The sequence below is a fragment of the Spinacia oleracea genome, chromosome 2, assembly GCF_020520425.1.
Source record: "Spinacia oleracea cultivar Varoflay chromosome 2, BTI_SOV_V1, whole genome shotgun sequence".
NCBI classification, from domain to species: domain Eukaryota; kingdom Viridiplantae; phylum Streptophyta; class Magnoliopsida; order Caryophyllales; family Amaranthaceae; genus Spinacia; species Spinacia oleracea.
Genome location: NC_079488.1, coordinates 66,525,159 through 66,545,976, shown reverse-complemented (window position 1 = coordinate 66,545,976; position 20,818 = coordinate 66,525,159). Strand labels below are relative to the sequence as shown.

Below are 20,818 nucleotides of genomic sequence, written 5' to 3'. Positions count from 1 at the left end.
AAATATTATACTTCACTAAATTTTTATGTATATATTCAAACTTTCAATGTAAAGAAACTTTTACTAAGTTCTCAAGTCTAGTAAACTTTAACTTCAGAATGTTAAACTTTAACTTCATAAACCTTAACTTTAACTTTAATAAAAAATTATATTCTATTTTTGATATAAAACATTAAAAGAATCAAAATAATCTCAAATTTGGAGTTATTGTTCCAAAGTCTGCTGTTGGAGGCGCTGCAGTTTTTCCCTTCTTCTTTTTGACAAATGGTCATCGTGGTCTTTTGTTCCTTCCTTTTGTTGTGCAACGTTCAGGATCCAACACCATAGGAGGTTCAGTTGCTGTGTTTGTTGCAGGTTCAGAACTTGTTGCTTGTTGTACACTTGTATCACTTGTTGTTGTTGCATGAGTACCTACAAACATTTAACATACTGTATCATAACTTTTACTTATAAAACCCAAACTTTAGCATATAAAACCCTAACTTTTACTTATAAAATTGTAACTTTTACATATTTTCCTTTTTAAGAAAATGTGAGTTCCAATCTGTTTTTATTTCACACATTATAGTTTTTTTGGTTTAAAGTTGTAGTTCTGTAGGTTAAAGTTATGAAATTTATTCTAAAGTTAAGACAGACTTTCATCATCTCTAACTTAACTTTAACAGGGAATATCTTAACTTTAACCAAAAAACAATTAACTTTTACCTGCTGGTGCTGAGTTTGTTTCATATGCTGCTGTTGCATTTGTTTCAGGTGCTGTTGTTGCACTTGTTTCAGGTGCTGCTGTTGCACTTGTTTCTGTGCTTGAAGCGTCGTCAGTGTTTGAAACATTTAATGACGCTAGAAGTTCATCAACCAGAGACACACTAGCGGCATAACCATCCTCCATAAGGGTTCTTGTCTCCTCATTTGATTGGATTTTCAAGATAAGGTTGTAGTATTTCCTAGCCATGGTTTGCCGCCAAGGTGTGTACTGCACCTCTTCTGGTTTTTCATTTTCTAATTTGTTCCAAACTGATGACTTGGCAGATTTTGTCCACCTCTTTTTGATGTACTGTTCTGGAATCCGGTTAACCGAATGAAGGTGCAATATCCTAATGCAGTGGTAGCACAACCATCCTGAAGCTTCAAAGTTTTTACACGTACATGATACTGTTTGGCTCTCGTGGATGTATGTTACTCTCTGTGCAGACCAAGGTTCTTCATCAATGGACACAGCATAGAACTCAGTATTTTCTGCATTAGTAGTACCATGTTTTAAAGTTAGGAAAATCAATATAAAAGTTAGCCCTGGTGTACTTAAAGTTATGAAACTTAATTTTTCAGGTTACATAACTTTAAAAACAAAAAAACCTAACTTTAACTTCAGAATTCTAAACTTTAACTTCAGATGCCTAAACTTTTTCAAAATCTTAACTTTTAAAACAAAAAACCTAAACTTTTTACTTAAAGTTATGAAAATATGTATAAAAGTTAGCCCTGGTGAATTAAAAGTTAATAAACTTTATATTTCAGTTTATCAACTTTTATTAAAAAAATGCATAACTTTTACAGTAAAAAGACTAACTTTAAATTCTGATATTTACCTTGTTTCCAAATTAATTTTGCTGTTGTTGCAATTGAATATCCAAATTCCTCCTCAAAGTCTCTGAATAGTGACAACGTGTAAACTTCTGATGCATGTTTCAGCAATCCAGATAGTGGTAAAGCCGAGGATGGAACCGATTTACTACAAGAGAATTCAGCTTGCTTTTCTGTACTTCTCCAACGTTGTATTGTACCTTTGAACAATCTATAGAAATCAGTTAAACTGGTTGTTCTGTTTGCTCTAAATCCGATGGCGTGATTAGTGCTTTCACTTCGTTGTGAAGACAAAATCCCAGCTGAAAAGAAGTCTTTGCTTAGCGCAGGGCACCATTTTTCTCTCAAATCGTATACATTTGTAAACCACTCTTCCCCTATCAGCTCATATTGTTGCAGCATTGATCTCCAATTGGTTTCAAATTCAACTACTGTGACACACTTATACAAGCAATAGTTGAATGTCTTCTTAAAAGTTGGATCTCGTTTCAATGCCCCAAATCTGGTAATAGCATTCTGATGCAAATGCCATACACATAATCTGTGTCTTGAATCTGGAAAGACCTGCATATACAACTCAATGTTAAAAGTTGAGATTTTTGAAGTTAAAGTTAAGAATATTGAAATTAAAGTTAAGAATTTTAAAGTTAAAGTTAAAGTTAAGGATCCTAAAGTTAAGGTTAAGTATTCTAAATTTAAACTTTAGGATTCTAAAATTAAAGTTAAGATTTCTAAATTTAAGGTTAAGGATTCTGAACTTAAAGTTAAAGATTTGGAAGTTAAAGTTAAGGACTATGAACTTAAAGTTGAGGAATATGAAGTTAAAGTTAAGGACTCTGAAAAGGATAAATCTTGGATTTTTACCTGATTGATGGCATTGTTCATTGCTGCATCTTGATCTGTAAAGATTGATATTGGACTTTTTCCCCCCATTGACTTTTTGAAAGTTTGTAGAAGCCACACAAACGACTCAATCTTTTCATCTCCTATGAATGCACAACCAAACATGCAATTGTTCCAGTGGTTGTTTATTCCAACTATTGGAGCACAAATTAGGTTATACCTATTTGTTCTATACGTTGTGTCAAAAACCACTATATCTCCAAAAATTCCATAGTCTTCCATCAACATAGAGTCCCTCCAAAACAAACTCCTCAATTTACCTTTTTCATCCAATCTAAATCTAAAAAAGAAGTTTGGGTCACCTTCAAGCTCTAAATACATTATTTCAGTTACTGCTTGTGCATCACCACCTTCTATTTGCTTCATTTTTAACCTCGTGCAGTAATTTAGATGGTCTTTCTTCGAGTGTCCCAAATTTTCTTCACCTCCAGCTTCAATTGCCATGTAGTTAAAGGAAGCCGTGGATGACAGACCTGTCAGTTGAGCATAAAAGAATGTAAATAAAATAATAGTTTCCGCAAAATGTTTAACTTTACTCAACTTTTACTTCTTCAGACCTGACTTTTAGTACAAAAAGGCTAACTTTAACTTTTAAAACTTTAATTGTCAATAACTTAAGTTTAACACCTTATAGTTAATTTTCTGTGTTAAAGTTGTTGTTGTTATTTAGGTTAAAGTTAAGGAAATCGTTATCAAAGTCAAAAACAGTCTTCATTTTACTCTAACCTAACTTTTACTTTAAAAAGCTTAACTTTAAGTTCTAAAACTTTAATTTTCATTAACTTAACTTTAACACCTTATAGTTAATTTTTCTGTTAAAGTTGTGGTTATGTAGGTTAAAGTTAAGGAAATTGTTGTCAAAGTTAAAGACAGTTCTCATTCTACTCTAACCTAACTTTTACTTTAAAAAGCTTAACTTTAACTGAGATGAGTGTGACTTTTATATTTCCAACTTTTTTCATCTTAGAAGGTGATTGCAGTAACAAAAGGATGAGTATCAAAACAATAACTTTTACACAGAACATAAAAGTTTAACTATCAAAATGTAACTATTACCAGATTTTTGCATAGTTTCAATTGCCTCCCTCTTCTCTTCCGTTATTTGCCTTTCAGATCTATGCAAGTAGTGCCATTGACTTCTAGTTAAATCATGGTTGTGCATTATCACATGATTAACAACCTCATATCTGCCTTCAGAATTCATTTTCACTCTCAAGCAAGCCCTACATTGAGTTCTCGTGATCGAAACTTGCCTTGGTTTTCTCTCTTTTTTGGGCACCACAGGAACAACTGTTTGCACTTTTTTCTTTTTGTTCTTTCCATTGTTTGTTACTCCTGCTGCTGAACAAACATATGTCTTTTCAAGCACGATTCTTGTCCCAACTTTGAATTTCGTGTTTCCTTTCCTTATGGAAAACCCAACCTCACTAGCATGTTTTTCGTAGAAACCTAGAAGTTCCTCCACTGTTTCAGCAGTGTATCCCATAAGTGTTCCAACAATATCTTGATCCGGTTCTGTTATTGCAATTACCAAAAATCAGCAATTTTTTTTATTATTAAACCCTAACTTTTACGCATAATACTATAACTTTTATTAAAACAAGGCCAACATTTACTAAAACAAGTTTTACTTCTATGCATAGAACTTTAACTTTTACTAAAACAAGGCTAACTTTTACTAAAACAAGCCTAATTTTTACGCATAAAACTGTAACTTTTACAACAATAAGTCTAACTTTTATGGATAACACTATAACTTTTACTAAAACAAGCCTTATATCTATTTAAACAAGGCTAACTTTTATGCATCAAACTATAACTTTTATGCATAAAACCATGTAAATTCTTTATTAAAATCATGTTTAAAATCTAAGCAAATATTCTAAACTTTACATTTCAATACTTAACTTTTACTCTGAAAACCTCAACTTGAACTTTGATATCTGTAACTTTTTCAAACACCTATTTTTCAGCCAAACCAACACATTTACATAACTTTTACAGGAATATCTCTAACTTTTTCATTCATAACTATAACTTTAACTTTGAACGTATAAACTATAACTTCTATGCATAACTATAACTTTAAATTTTACTTACTTAACTTTTACTCTGAATACCTAAACTTTAACTTTGATATCTGTAACTTTTTCAAACACCAATACTTCAGCCAAACCAACATATTTACCTAACTTTAACAGGAATATCCCTAACTTTTACATTTATAACCATAACTTTAACTTCAAACATATAATTAATTATTCATACCTTCAGAATCAGAAATAATATGTTGTTCTTCAGCTTCCATTGCCTCCTCTTCTTCACGTTTCTGTGCCAAAGCATTATTTTCGATGCAATTGTTGAGAAAGTCCTCCATTGTTGCATCTTGAATATCAGGTTCAACAAGAACTTGAATTCTTTGAGTGGATTGAATCACACTCCTAATTAGGTTTTCCATTAGAGATTGATTTCACAATTTCGATCTCGATTTCGATTGCGTTCTTCTTCCTTCTTTTCAGTTTGGATTTCAATGTCGATCGTTTTTTATCTCGATTTCGATTGCGTTCCTCTTCTTCAATTTCGATTTCAATTTCTGCGTCCTTCTTCCTTCTTCCTTCCTTCTCTTTTTGCGATTTTACGGGGCGTTTCTCTCTCCTTTTCTGCGATTTTGCTGGCTGCGTTTTCTCTCTCCTCTTTCTTTCTTTCTTTCTTTCTTTGCGTGATTTTTCTTTCTTTCTTTCCGTGATTTTGTGCGCGCGTTATGTGTATGTTCATTTAATTCACACGTGTGACAACTTGGTGCACATTAATATTAATGTGCACCTGTTGCACACAAGACCTTTTGTAGGCGGTATTCAACCTTACGTGGCATATAACAATTATAATTTTTTAATTATTTTTTCCCCTTATTTACTTTTATTGCTATTTTAATATTCGTTCCTCTCTCCTCTGCGATTTTCTGCTTCATCTCTGCACTCCTCTCCATTATTTCTCTTCTACCTCTTCTCCACCATTGTCGATCCCTCATACCTCTCAATTCGAAGTTCATCAAAAATAATCAGCAATTGTTATGGCTGGGGTAAAACGATTGCCTGTTGGATCTGGATCTGCTTCAAATTCAAGGTTTTTTTTTTCTTTCTAAATTTTCAACAAGACCACAATAACCAACATCCTACAACATAAAAAAAATGACCATCAAGGAAGCCCAAAATTCAAAATTTACCAAAAAGGGAACAAAAACGTTAAGGCTCGTAAGTTCACCTTCAATTGTACGATTTTGGAGACGAAATTTGAATGCGCGTGGATGAAGTCACCTATTTCCACAAGAAAATCGCTGATGATGTCATGAACCAGTACAATTGTGGTTGAAGCAGCAGTAATGGAGGAGAGAGGAATTGAAACGCGGTACAGAGAAGAGAAGGGTTAAGGGTTTTCTGGAAAAAAAAATGAAATCCTTGTTTAGGTGGCAAGATGATGACGTGTCCAATATTTTAAGAGGGAAACCAACTTTAGGTTGTCAACGTTTTTAACGTTGACTTTGTAGTAGGTAACCGGTTATCCAGGCTTAATAATAGCAGTTGGGTCATAAAGGTTGGATTATTTAGAAATATCGCATAGGTAGGCTTAATTAAAGAAAATCGGGTAAAGGTTGGATTAATAATTACAAATTTTCCTTAGCAGGTAACTGGTCATCCAAGCTTAATAATAGTAGTTGGGTCATAAATGTTGAATTATTTAGAAATATAGCATAGGTAGACTTAATTAAAGAAACCGGGCAAAAGTTGAATTAATAATTACAAATTTTCCTAAAATATAGGGTTATAATTGAGGGAGTAACTTGCCGGAGTTATCATTTCAAAGGAATTGATAATCAGTTTTACCAAGTCTTTGCATCCGAAAATATGAGAAGGCATTGGTATGATAACATTATCTTTTGCAAATCAAAATCTTCATTATTTAATCCATGCTTTTTCCAGAATGTGTCATCAAAGACAAGGTAATTATGAGACAACCAATTCTGCCTCCATTTTTTAGATATCACACTCGTCTTTGCTGCCTCCGACAGGGGTAAGCGTTTAAGTATTTTGTCCGTCACAACAGTAGGCAGACTGCTGATTAAATCTTGGTTAGGTTCAGAGATCTTGGGATTTTTAGCAGACTTTGATTTTTTGGTAGACGCCATTTTCCAACATTAAGAGATTGTAACAGAAATCTGGCCGAGTTATTTGATAGGTGCAACTGTGCAAGTAGTATATGTGCAGTCCCTCCGAATCCCGCATATATATTAGTGGCGTGGCTGTAGGAACATATAGATGCATAAAGTGGAATTTCAGGAAACAATTTCCTAACATCTATCACAGGATCACATGCATAACAATAATATAGATCAGATTAATTAAGTCGAAAGAATAATCACCTTTGTAGCGTGTTCTCCCGTTCGTATGCAAGCTTCGAAGATCTTAGAGCCCCACTTGTTGCTCCTCTATTTAGTCCACAAGCACCAATTGAATCCCACGTATGCCAGTACGGAAGAGAACGATCACGATCAATCTCTTGCTTTGTTTGGGAAGAACGGCGTTTCAGAGAATAAGAATTAGGGTTTTTGTGTTTTCCTTTTGTCAGATATTGAATGAACGTAATTCCTAAATCCCTGACATTATAACTATTATAATGTGAGAGTTTTAGGTTAACACAAAACTAAAGCCCAACATTCTTCCCTTAACAGATCGGTTGCCATCGGGCCTTTTGGGCCCATTCCAATTAATGCTTATATGTGTGACCTTATAGGATTAATATATTTTAGTTGTAGGTCCAATCAATATTGTCCTACTAATCACATTTATTCTCTAGCAAACAAATATGATTACTAAAATAATTAACTTATTATCTTCATAATTAATTCCTATTTATATTTAGTAATTGCCGGAAATGTCTAAAGACATAATTCCTTCAATCTCCCACTTGTCCGAAGACAAGGACGCAATGCTAAATTCCTTAAGTCTCTTAATGCCAAAATTTGATAACACACTGTTATTCTCAAATTTTAGTTTCTTGATCGCCGAGTTTGAACTGTTCAAATAAAGATTAACATTTTAATCCCATTCCGCATGGCCATGCAATTTTCAGTTCTCGCTCATCAAGAGGCCAAGACACCATTCCTATCTAATAGGAGGACTTATTCACTCTTGTATGACCATAACTCCCGCTCAATTCTTAGTCCACCTGATCACTGCCTTTATAACCTCCTTTTACGGCGCGGCGTTTAACAGCGTCAAGGTTAAACTAATTGTCTCGTGGTTATTAAGACATACTCATGTCTAAGGAATCCACTAAATATAGAAGTTTGATTCTACTTTTAGAATCTAGTTAGGTCAAGTCTCAATGCATCAAGTATACATCCATATAATCAATTAGACATCCCTATGTCTCCATAGCCCATGGAACTGCACTATCAATTAATTACATGCTAGTCTTCTCATAAATCACTTATGTCCAATTTAGTGATTTAGACTAGGGACTTAATAAGTTGTGATTTCAGTTCACTTTATAGGGTTCCATTATCAAAACGTTTTCGATAATCCTATTTGAAAACACAAGTTATTTGGACATTTTATTTAATACTAAACCAAACAATTAAATAAGAATGAACTTTTATTGATAAACATTCAAAGCATAATAAATGTCTTTACAATTGTAAACATAAAGTAAACAAACTAAAGCCATTCTCCCATATGCCTAAGCCTCATAGACCTAGTATGACTCTCATGCTTAGGTTGAGCAAGCGGTTTAGTCAGAGGATCAGTCACGTTATCCTCAGTATGAACCTTGCTTACTTTCACATCCCCTCTTTCAACGATCTCTCGAATAAGATGGAATCTCCTGAGCACATGTTTGGATTTTTGGTGCGATCTGGGTTCCTTGGACTGGGAAATGGCACCATTGTTGTCACAATACAACTCAATTCCATTTTCAATGCTAGGAACTACACCAAGTTCACTAATGAACTTTTTGATCCAAACAACTTCTTTTGCTTCATCACTTGCTGCAATATACTCAGCCTCTGTTGTAGAATCTGCGATGGTACTCTGCTTAGAACTCTTCCAGCTCACAGCCCCTCCATTGAGACAAAATATGAAACCAGACTGTGATCGGAAATCATCTTTGTCACTTTGGAAGCTTGCATCGGTGTATCCAGTGGCAACCAACTCATTTTCTCCACCATAGACCAAGAAATTATCCTTAGACCTTCTTAAGTACATAAGGATATTCTTTGCTGCCATCCAGTGCGCCTCTCCTGGGTTTGACTGGTATCTGCTGCACATACTCAAAGCATATGCAACATCCAGTCGAGTGCATACCATGGCATACATAATGGACCCTACTGCAGAGGCATAAGGAACATTACTCATGCGCTTGACCTCATCAGGTGTCGAAGGACACTGAGTCTTGCCAAGTGAAATGCCATGTTGCATGGGAATGAAACCTCTTTTGGAGTTTTCCAGCTTCAACCTTGCAAGAACCTTATCAATATAAGTCTCTTGGCTAAGTCCAATCAGCCTTTTGGATCTATCTATATGGATCCTTATTCCCAAGATGTATTCAGCTTCTCCTAGGTCTTTCATGGAAAAACAACTTTTAAGCCATTCCTTGACTGACTCAAGCATGGTCTTGTCGTTTCCTATGAGAAGTATGTCATCCACATACAAGACTAGGAAAGCAATACTACTCCTACTCAACTTCTTGTGTATACAAGATTCCTCTTCATTTCTAAGGAAGCCAAAAGATTTGACTGCCTCATCAAATCTGAGGTTCCAACTTCGAGATGCTTGCTTAAGCCCATAATGACTTCTTAAGCTTGCAAACTTTTCTTGGACTGTTTGGATCTTCAAAACCTTGTGGTTGTGTCATGTACACATCCTCTTTCAAGAACCCATTCAAGAAAGCGGTTTTGACGTCCATCTGCCAGATCTCATAGTCATGAAAGGCAGCAATCGCAAGAATTATCCTAATGGATTTCAGCATGGCTACTAGTGAGAAGGTTTCATCATAGTCAATACCATGAATTTGTCTAAAACCTTTTGCCACTAGTCTTGCCTTAAAGACATCAATGTTTCCATCTTTGTCCTTTTTCAGTTTGAAAATCCATTTGCAACCTATGGGTTTAACCCCATCAGGCAAAGCAACCAAGTCCCATACTTGATTTTCAAACATCGAATCCATTTCGGATCTCATGGCTTCAAGACATTTCTCGGAGTCTTGACTCGTCAAAGCATTTGTGTAGCTAGTAGGTTCCTCATGTTCTAAAATCTCTATTTCAGAACTTTCAGTCAAAAGGAAATCAATATATCTCTTTGACGGAATGACGGTCCTACTAGACCTACGTTGGGGAACAACAGGAGAAGTTTCCACCTCATTAGGTTGAGGGACTTCGCATGGATTATCTCCAAGTGGGACGGTAGAAGGCGCATGAATGGAATGCACCGCCTCCTGAGCATTTTCATGCTGGGTCGTCTCTGACAAGGTGTGAACCTCATCCATTTGTTGCTCATCTCGAATTTCTTCGAGATATACATTACTCCCACTTGTTTTTCTGGAAATAAACTCCTTTTCCAGAAAGACACCATCGCGAGCAACAAACACTTTATTTTCGCTTTGGTTGTAGAAGTAGTATCCCTTAGTCTGTTTTGGGTAACCCACAAAAAGACATTTATCAGACGTGGGTGAAAGCTTATCAGATAGTAAATGTTTTACATAAACTTCACAACCTCATGTCCTTAGAAAAGACAATTTTGGAACTTTTCCAGTCCACATCTCATATGGCGTCTTTTCTACTGCTTTGGACGGAGCTCTGTTGAGTGTGAATGCCGATGTTTCAAGCGCAAATCCCCAAAATGAGGCAGGAAGGTTAGCAAGACTCATCATGGACCGAACCATATCTAATAGAGTTCGATTCCTTCTTTCGGAAACCCCATTCAACTGTGGTGTCCCTGGTGGAGTCAATTGCGAAAGTATTCCACAATCTTTCAAATGATCACCAAACTCTTGAGATAAATATTCACCACCACGATCGGATCGCAATGCTTTTTCTTTCCAAGTTGGTTTTGTACTTCATTTTGGAATTCTTTGAACTTTTCAAAGGATTCCGACTTATGCCGCATGAGGTAAACATATCCAAATCTGCTCACATCATCAGTAAAAGTAATGAAATACCCGTACCCTCCCCTAGCCAAAGTACTCATAGGTCCACACACATCAGTATGTATGAGGGCTAAAAGATCATCGGCCCTTTCACTTGAACCTGTGAAATGAGACTTTGTCATTTTCCCCATTAAGCAAAACTCACATACTTCAAATGATTCAAAATCAAATGATTTGAGAATTCCATCCTTATGAAGTTTCTCTATGCGCTTTGAGCTTATATGGCCTAATCGACAATGCCATAGGTAAGTAGGGTTCAAATCATTTGGTTTGTGTTTCTTGTTTTCTATGTGATAGATATGGTTTTGTAAGTCTAGTACATATAAACCATTTGATAATTTAGCAGAGACATAGAACATACCATTCAAATATGCTGAACAACAATTATTCATAATTTGAAAGGAAAAACCTTCCGAATCCAAAATCGGAATAGAAATTATGTTCTTGGTAATAACTGGAATGTAATAACAATTATAAAGTTCTAATATTAAACCAGAAGGCAAGCGTAAACTATAATCTCCTACAGCTAAAGCAGCAACTCTTGCTCCATTGCCTACTCGGAGATCCTCTTCGCCTTTGCTCAAGCTCCTACTTCTTTTTAGTCCCTGCACATTACCAATAATGTGTAATCCACAAGCGGTATCAAATACCCAAGAAGCAGTTGTAGCTAAATTAACTTCTATGACATAGATACCTGAAGTTGAAGCACCAGTCTTCTTATCCTCCAGATACTTGGGGTAGTTCCTCTTCCAATGACCAATCTTGTGGCAGTGGTAGCACTCATGTTGAGCGGCTACCTTAGCCTTGGGAGTGGCCTTTGGCTTGGTTGAAGAGTTCTCATTGGCAACCACCTTGCCCTTGTTCTTCTTCATGGGATCCCCCTTCTTCTTGAACTGCTTACCTTTACTAACCATTAGAACATCCTTATGTTTAGGTTTACTTGCTAAGTTTCTCTCAGCCTGGATTAGTGAACCATGCAACTCTTGCAGGGTAGCCTCCCCTCGCATGTAGAAGTTCAACTTAAAGTTATGAAAATCTTCAGGCAAGGATCTGATGACTATGTCAGTTGCCAGGTCCTTAGGATAAGGGAAGCCCAATTTCTCCATGGTCTGAAAATGTCCAATCAAATCAAACACATGCGGACCAACGGGCTTCCCCTCTTCCAACTTGGAATCCAGAAGTTTGCAGTTTGCTTCAAATCTCTCCAATCTAGCATTTTTCTGAAACAAAGTTTTCAGTTGTTGGATTATGCTATAGGCATCCAGACCATCAAAATTTTTTTGATACTATGGTTCCATGCAAGCAAGCATCAAGCATGTTACTTGCAGGGAGTTATCCTCTAGAGTTTGTCTAGCTCGCCTTTGAGCTGCAGTGGCATTTTCTGGCAGGGGTTCAGGGAGAGGATTGTCAAGAACACTTTCTTTTCCTTCCGCTCTGAGAACAATTCTCACAGCCATTTGCCATTGTAGGAAGTTGGTAGCATTCAATTTGTCTTTTTCAATTAGAGGGCGCAAGTTAAAAGTAGAGTTGTTTGCACCAGACATGATAACTACAATAAAAAGTAAAGCAAGATTGAATATAATGTTTATCAAAAGTAGCAATTAAACAAATTCAATTCACTACTACCCTTTATTCAAAATTAGAAGTCTCCATTGAATAAAGAATTAACCAAGATCCCCTCCCACTACAATCAAACGGACTTTGGCCCTGCTACTTTAATTTATAGTTTTTGAGGTAAGTAAACATTTTACTAATTATAACTGATTATAACTCTTGGTAGACAGGTTAACAACTCTTTGTATTTTCCTATCTCTTAGCTTCAAAACCCAAAACTTTGTCTTTTGATAGTTTTGTTGAGTTAAACCAAACATTAACATGTAAGTTTCAAAAACCTACCCTACTATCCCCGGAATTATAAGCAACACCCTGCTTTGGCAGAACTTATTACTCATGATCTAAGGCTTTATAGGTGTTGTATGGAAAAGCACTTAAACTCAATATTATTTTGGGACCTAAGTTTACTATGTTGGTTAACTAAAAGTGAACACATTGCTTTAAATAACCACATACATAAACTCATTAAGCATTTTAAGGCAATATAAAATGCATAAAAATAAATGTGATCCTAGTATGGCCGTTAAAAATATAAGCTCAAATCTTCTTGGTTTCCTGTTCATCTTTCTTTGGATCTCCATCCTTGAATTTCTGATGGAACCTTCTTACTCCATCGAGCTCATAATACGAACTTTATAATCTAATTTAAACTTTTAAATTAAATTACAACAATAGAGAACGATGCGCAGATCGTATTTCAAAATTTACAAGAATACAAAACGATACGCATATCGTATTTTCTATCCTATTTTGGGCCATACTAGTCACTTCCCTATAACAAAATATCATATATATTCCATACACGCATTTAATATCAAAATATAATAAACACAAATTACTTATTAACGGTTAATAAGGAAATAACCATTCCAAAATAATTATAAAAACTTAAACAATTTAAGTTTAACATTATTTAGGAAACTTTATTATTTTAATTTCAATTACTATTTAAATATGGCAATAATCTCATTATTCAAGAATTTGTATTTAATAGAAACTTATCAATTATGCTCAACTTAGAAAATCTTATTTTCCAAAATTACCAAAATAAAATTATTTTAACTTTAGAGAAACTAAATTAAAATAAACTTTTCCAATTTGGGCCTTGTTTAGGAAATCAGATTTCCCTTTCAAGTGCACGTGAAACTGAATAACTGATTTAGGAGGTATGATAATTTTTTTTTAATTTTATTAAATGCAGCATCACACCCTTCCCAAAACTCTCGACAAACCCGGTACCTTAAAACAAACACCTTCACGGCTTTGCCAGCCAGCAGCCATCAGGACCGCCGGCCAGCCGCCGCGGCTTAGCATCCAGCCACACTGGTCGATGCAGCCACCAGCGGAAAACCTGCAGCAAGGCCATACAGTGGCCAGGCCGACAGCAAACAGAGAGCAGCGAGGCAATAGCAGCAGCGTCGCTGCTCTACCGCCTGTCTCAGCCACCCGCACCGGTTTTGCACCGCCCTAATTCATCCTCCACCGTGGATCCACCGTCGCAGGTGGGGCCACCCAGCCATGGTGGATAATTCTTTGTAAATTTGTGCAACAATTACCCAAATTTAATTAATCTTTATCCAACTTTTGTTTAAAAATTAACAAATTTAATTAGGTTTGATAATCCGAAAATTATGGAAGAAAAATTTGAATAAATTAAAAAAATTAAAACTGAATTTTAGGTTTGTTAAAAGTTATATTTCAATTAGAAACTTTATTCAAATTAAATCTAACAAGAATTCAAAATTTTAAGGCATAATTATCTCATTTTATTCAAATAAATCTGAAAAATAACAATTATAATCCGAAATATTCGAATTAAATTACCAGGCTGATCTATTGAATTTTCTTAACAAATAAAATCAATAATTTTAATTGTTATCCTTAAATTTTATGATTAATCGAATTAAACATAAAAATTAACTAAATTCAATAATTAATATACAAAAATTCCGAAAAATAGTTTAAAAAATTTCAAAAAATTTCGGTTATTGTATAATAAATAGGTGATGATCATTAGATATATTTAACAAATTAAAAATCAAATATTTAATTGTTAACAAATTATTTTCATGATTAATCTTATTAACCAATAAATAATTTAAAATCTAACGACTTTAATTTTAAAAAATCCAAAATTTTTATGTGATATTAACAGTTAATATCGAGCCTGTGATAAAAATTTCGGAATTTTATAAATTTATTTTGAGCAAAAATTAATTAAATCACGATTTAATGATTCCAATCAATTAATATCATATATTAATTTTGCAAATTCAAGCCATAAATAAATATTCCCTTAATTGAATCAAAATAATTATGTTGCATACAATCATGATCATAAAATATTATGCAAGAGGCTAAAACTGATACCACTGTAGGAACATATAGATGCATAAAGCGGAATTTCAGGAAACAATTTCCTAACATCTATCACAGGATCACATGCATAACAATAATATAGATCAGATTAAGTCGAAAGAATAATCACCTTTGTAGCGTGTTCTCCCGTTCGTATGCAAGCTTCGAAGATCTTAGAGCCCCACTTGTTGCTCCTCTATTTAGTCCACAAGCACCAATTGAATCCCACGTATGCTAGTACGGAAGAGAACGATCACGGTCAATCTCTTGCTTTGTTTGGGAAGAACGGCGTTTGATAGAATAAGAATTAGGGTTTTTGTGTTTTCCTTTTGTCAGATATTGAATGAACGTAATTCCTAAATCCCTGACATTATAACTATTATAATGTGAGAGTTTTAGGTTAACACAAAACTAAAGCCCAACATTGTTCCCTTAACAGACCGGTTGCCATCGGGCCTTTTTGGCCCATTCCAATTAATGCTTATATGTGTGACTTTATAGGATTAATATATTTTAGTTGTAGGTCCAATCAATATTGTCCTACTAATTACATTTATTCTCTAGCAAGCAAATATGATTACTAAAATAATTAACTTATTATCTTCATAATTAATTTCTATTTATATTTAGTAATTGCCGGAAATGTCTAAGGACATAATTCCTTCAGTGGCTTCCCAAGAAACAAACAATATGCTTTGGTTGGGAGGTGAAAGGTCATTGTATTCATAATTTTTTCAAATTGGTACTCGTAGTAATTTAGAATTGCACAATAAAATTTCCATCGATGTGTAAAAATTAATGTTCCATTCACGGAAGTTTAACAGTTTATACGTTCTCGTAACGGGGGAATGGACCCTTAAACTTCTGCCCAGCATTTATTCAAGTGGTTTGTTCAGTGAATCATTAACGGGAAGCCAAACCATCGTCTTAATTACTTGATACATGGTTGGGGTACTTATACATTTGGAGTGATTCAATCTCTTAGCAGTGCGCAATGGATTCTTCTAATCAAGATCAAGATTTAATTAGTAATCTGCCTCCCATCTCCACTGAAAAAATTCTAAAACGTTTGCCACTTATAATGGCAGCTAGGATGGGAGTACTGTCAACTAAATGGAAGGCTCACTGGTTGTCTCTTAGGCATCTCCGCTTTGATGAAGCTTTCTGGGATGAAGTCGGAGAGGATAAAGGCAGCAGTATTGTTAGCAATATACTCTTCCATCACAAAGGCCCTTTACAAAAGTTCTCTCTTTTTATTCCACCGTATAGTATCAATCTCAGTCAATGGTTATCCTTTGTTTCGAGAACTGGTGTCAAAAATATATTTCTTTTTAATTGGTATGATGACGACCTTGTCCTACCTTCACATATTTTCGAATGCAAAGAGTTAATGAAATTGAAACTCAGGCGTTTTGTTTTGAATCATCTACCTCGTGACTTCAAGGGCTTTGCTAATCTTCGGAGTCTTGAGCTATACTATATTGAATGCAATCTTGATGATTTTGGGAGTTTGATCTCAAATTGTCCCAGGCTTACTCTATTAAGACTTGAGAATTACATTGGCTTGGGTCATTTTATCATTGATGTACCCAGTCTTGAAAGCTTAGTTATCAAACACGTATTTTGTTATATAAGTTTCATAAATGTTGTACGTCTTACCAACATCTCACTGGATTTAGACAATTTTGAAAATCCTCAAGACAATGCAATAGTATATGACTCCTTTCAGTATCTTGCTACTGCATGTGAACTTCAACATCTTCATTTAAGTGTTGGTTCGTGTCCGGTAAAACTCAATGCTTTTAGTTTTTTTTTTTTTTTTTTTTTTTTTTTTTTTTTTTTTTCTTTTCTGTTTGAGTTTTGTAGATATTGTGTTGCTTACTTATATTTCAATCTCATATGCTTTTTTCGTTTGTCATGCAAGTTCTTGGATGCAGGGGCTGTTGTAAAATGGTTTCCTCTAGCATTTAACCACATGAGTAAGCTTTGTTTGTCAGAACTAAAGTTGGGCCGTGCAGATGTTTATCATTTTGTCTTTCACATGGTTCAGAGCTGTCCTTTTATCAAGGAACTTAAAATTTCAGTGAGTATATATCATAAATAATGTACTGGCCTTTATTCTGATTAATCTGTCTGTATTGAATGCATATCAATTTTGTTTTTGACAGGACAGCATGTCCTGTCAATCAGCAACTGAGTACTTAATAATATAGCATATGTATCCCTATATTGTGAATTTTCATGTTTGAAGAAATCGATCTCTAATCTTTTTCTAAACAATGTACTTGCTTCTTTTACGCAGTTCTGGCCAGACAAGGCAGTTATAAATGCTGTTCAGCAAGAACATGATTGTGATGGCAACTACAAGTTGGCCCATCTTCTGAAGGTGAAAATTACGGAGATTACAGGATCACTAGCAGAGCTGAAATTCATAGAGTACGTGCTTGCTATCTCAGTCGTGCTTGAGAAATTCTTCTTCAACTTTATAGACAGTCGAAATTTTCGTGGTGCTAATTCAGAGGTTCAGGTGTTACGGGATCTGTTGCAACTCCCTAGAGCATCACCAAAGGCGCAACTTGTTTGGTTGAAGTAATAGACGATCTAGGAACGGGTTTCTTTGTGATGTTGGTAACAAGCATTTGTTGTTTTTTCTAGCAATTTTTTTTCTTGTACGGAAAAACTTATGTTGTGTCATCATTATAGTTTTATTGGAAGATTTGGAACAATAGCATAATAGATCTTCATGGATTGAATGGTTGTTAAAAATTATTTCAGGGTGGCAATTCGATAAATTTTCTGGTTCCATCTTGTTAACATTAATTTTTTTTTGCTTTTAAGAATGCATCAGGAAGGTTCCTTTTTGTCTATTAATACTAACGTTCTAATATAAAATTTTTGGTTCCAAATTTGTTACTAGATTTTAAGAATGCAAGAGCCTTGTCCCTTTTTGTGAAATAGCGGTAATTTGGTCAGCTACAAGAGACAAAATGTGAAGCTAAAGCTCTGTTCGGCAAAATTAACGGTAGCGGGTAGCAGAGTTAGCGGTTGAATAGCGGGTAGCCGTGAGTAGTAGCGGGTAACGGTTAGCTGTCAAAGTAGCGGGTAACTTTTAGCTGTCAAAGTAGCGGGTAACGGTCAGCTGTCAAAGTTTGAAACATAATGAAATTGATGACAACGTTAACGTTAGACTTTGAACCCAAAACAACCCGCCTAACCTATATACCTAAGTGGGTTAGATGAACCCTCATAAAAAAATTAATTTTGTGTGTCTTACGTACAATTCAGCCTATAGTCTAAATTATCCAATTCTTAATGGTATAAATATATACAATATCAATGTTGTAAAAGTAAATATAATATTTTAAATGTAGAAAAAACTATTCAATCTAGATTAAATACAAAGTACTCCCTCCGTCTCCTTTTTTTTCTTTACGTTTTTTTTTTGGGTGTTGCAAAATGTTCTTTACATTTCCTTTTATATTATCACATAAATGATTTGATATTCTATCAAAATTTGTGTCCAATTATTATTTTAACCAATTAAATCTATTGGGTCATTTAATCTCTCACACTTTTCCATTAGGACATTAACTTTTCAAAAGGTCTTGCATGCACAAGGTGTACAATATGTTTATTGTACACCAACATAACTTTTGCCCAGTTTTCTCTAACTTTTACCTAGTTTTCTCTAACTTTTATATTATTAAAAAAAAGTTAATAGATAAACATCTTAAAGTGCTAAATGATTAATTTTATACATTATTAGTGATTTTGAAGAAATATAATTTTTTTAAATGAAAAATTATCACTAAAAAATAGATAACTTTTACATATATAAGGGTAACTTTAAGCAATTTACGTCAACTTTAACTTCGGTGTACAATATTTATCGTACAGCCAATGTAAATAAGAATTTGTGTTTACTTTTTCTCATTTTCCCAATATCAAAATTTTGATAAGAGTGAAAACATTATAAATAAACGTAATTTTCCTCGTTTACATAAAAACTTAGAAGAATCTCAATGCACATTAATTAGTCGTTAAAACGCGTGCAAAATACCAAACGTAAAAAACAAAAAGAGACGGAGGGAGTATGTACTAAGAAGTATAGTGTATCAGTGTGCAGAGTACATACATTGGAAGCAAAAAGCTTGAAACATAATGAAATTGATGACAACGTTAATGTTAGGCTAATATATCATAATATAGCATATGTATCCCTATATTCTGAATTTTCATGTTTGAAGAAATATATCTCTAATCTTTTTCTAAACAATGTACTTGCTTCTTTTACGCAGTTCTGGCCAGACAAGGAAGTCATAAATACTGTTCAGCAAGAACATGATTGTGATGACAACTACAAGGTGGCCCATCTTCTGAAGGTGAAAATTACGGGATTACAGGATCACTAGCAGAGCTGAAATTCATAGAGTACGTGCTTGCTATCTCAGTCGTGCTTGAGAAATTCTTCTTCAACTGTATAGACAGTCGAAATCATCGTGGTGCTAATTCAGAGGTTCAGGTGTTACGGGATCTGTTGCAACTCCCTAGAGCATCACCAAAGGCGCAACTTGTTTTGTTGAAGCAATAGACGATCTAGGAACTGGTTTCTTTGTGATGTTGGTAACAAGCATTTGTTGTTTTTTCTAGCAATTTTTTTTCTTGTACGGAAAAACTTATGTTGTGTCATCATTATAGTTTTATTGGAAGATTTGGAACAATATCATAATAGATCTTCATGGATTGAATGGTTGTTAAAAATTATTTCAGGGTGGCATTTCAATAAGTTTTCTGGTTCCATCTTGTTAACATTAAATTTGTTTGCTTTTAAGAATGCAACATAAATTTGGTTCCGCCACTGTATTAACACAAATTTGTTACTTTATATTAAGAATGTAAGAGCCATGTCCCTTTTTGTGAAATAGCGGAGGTAATTTGGTCAGTTACAAGAGAGAAAATGTGAAGCTAAGGACTTGTTAAGCAAAATTAGCGGTAGTGGCTAGTGGAGTTAGCAGTTGAGTAGCGGGTAGCAGTGAGTAGTAGCGGGTAACGGTTAGCTGTCAAAGTAGCGGGTTAATTAATATGTGTGTTCGGTAAAAGTAGCGATTGATATTCTAAAATAAAGTAAAAGGTATAATATTGTATAAAACTTTATTATAAATTTGTCAAAAACTATCCGCTACCTTTAAAGCTACTCCGTACTAATTTTAACGTTTGACAAACGCTATATCTGCCCCTAACCGCTACCTTGCCAAACACTTACAAATTTAACATGTAGCGTCTTAACTACGTCAAAACGCTACCCGCTACTTCAAACGCTACTGTCGAACACACCCTAAGTATTGTAATTATTTAATTGACTTTTGCCAATAGTAGGGAAATTCCTTTTGTCTTCTCTATGGTACCACCGTGTTCATTGCTTGTTAATCAAAGTCATTAATTCGTTGACAAAGCATTAGTTTAGGAGTTCAACTGTTTGAGGGCAATAATAACTGGAAATACAATTATACCCACCATTGGCGGATCTTCAAAAAATTTCTTTGGGGGGCCATGATAATAATTTTCATTTTTTGTTTAATAAATTTATTCATTGTATCGTTTTTAAGGAATTGATATGTCAAAAAAATCTTTTTTATGCGATAAAACTAAAATATGAAGCCTTGAAAGTCGATTATCTCCTAATGAGTACAAATATACAATACAAAGTATGAAAGTACAGTGTGGGGTCATTGATAAAAAGAAAGAAAAAAAGTAGAAGAGGGTAATATTATACTCACGTGGCCTTGTCACCAAAAAAAGAGAGTACATGAATAGGAATGAGGGATAGAGAGGATAATCGCTAACTGCTGTACCCGGGTACAGCCAGCTCTGGCTGTACCCCCCAAAAACGACGCGCTTATATTGTTTGTTCATTCTTGTCGACTGTTTGTTCTTTTTTATTGTACTGTTTGTTCATTCTTATTGTACTGTTTGTTCTTTCTCTTTGTAATGTTTGTTCTTTCATGTTATTTTTAAAATTCATCATCAAATTTTCATAATTGTTGTATTTTTTGTTCTTTCTTCTGGAATTTTATGTTATTTTTTATATTATTTGTTCTTTTTTGTTTATTTGTTTGTTTATAATAATCATATGGTTAATGTTCATAATTAAACTCTTCATTAA

At 34.4% G+C, this 20,818-nt stretch overlaps 2 protein-coding genes across 2 annotated transcripts; one reads left to right on the top strand and one right to left on the bottom strand.

Moving 5' to 3' along the window:
• Window positions 1–815: 815 nt before the first annotated feature.
• Window positions 816–4,942, bottom strand: LOC110793594 (protein FAR1-RELATED SEQUENCE 5-like). The gene is made up of 6 exons (XM_056835998.1): window positions 4,753–4,942; window positions 3,541–3,999; window positions 2,446–2,957; window positions 1,587–2,145; window positions 960–1,236; window positions 816–840 (listed from the first exon to the last, which is right to left on the bottom strand). The coding sequence occupies exons 1-6, from the start codon at window positions 4,940–4,942 to the stop codon at window positions 816–818; spliced, it is 2,022 nt and encodes a 673-aa protein (XP_056691976.1).
• Window positions 4,943–15,736: 10,794 nt separating this feature from the next.
• On the top strand, window positions 15,737–17,437 carry LOC110793593 (F-box/FBD/LRR-repeat protein At1g13570-like). Its single transcript, XM_056835997.1, has 3 exons — window positions 15,737–16,383; window positions 16,522–16,738; window positions 16,958–17,437. Exons 1-3 carry the CDS (start codon window positions 15,737–15,739, stop codon window positions 17,246–17,248), a joined length of 1,155 nt encoding a protein of 384 aa, XP_056691975.1. The 3' UTR covers window positions 17,249–17,437.
• The last annotated feature ends 3,381 nt before the right edge of the window (window positions 17,438–20,818 follow it).

Coding starts and splice junctions, on each gene's coding strand:
- LOC110793594 (XM_056835998.1), bottom strand. CDS start 4,942: ATGGAAAACCTAATTAGGAGTGTGATTCAATCCACTCAAAGAATTCAA. Junction 2,958..3,540: donor TGAAACTATGCAAAAATCTG/GTAATAGTTACA, acceptor CTCAACTGACAG/GTCTGTCATCCACGGCTTCC. Junction 2,146..2,445: donor TGAACAATGCCATCAATCAG/GTAAAAATCCAA, acceptor TTGTATATGCAG/GTCTTTCCAGATTCAAGACA.
- LOC110793593 (XM_056835997.1), top strand. CDS start 15,737: ATGGCAGCTAGGATGGGAGTACTGTCAACTAAATGGAAGGCTCACTGG. Junction 16,384..16,521: donor ATAGTATATGACTCCTTTCA/GTATCTTGCTAC, acceptor TGAGTTTTGTAG/ATATTGTGTTGCTTACTTAT. Junction 16,739..16,957: donor TCAAGGAACTTAAAATTTCA/GTGAGTATATAT, acceptor TCTTTTACGCAG/TTCTGGCCAGACAAGGCAGT.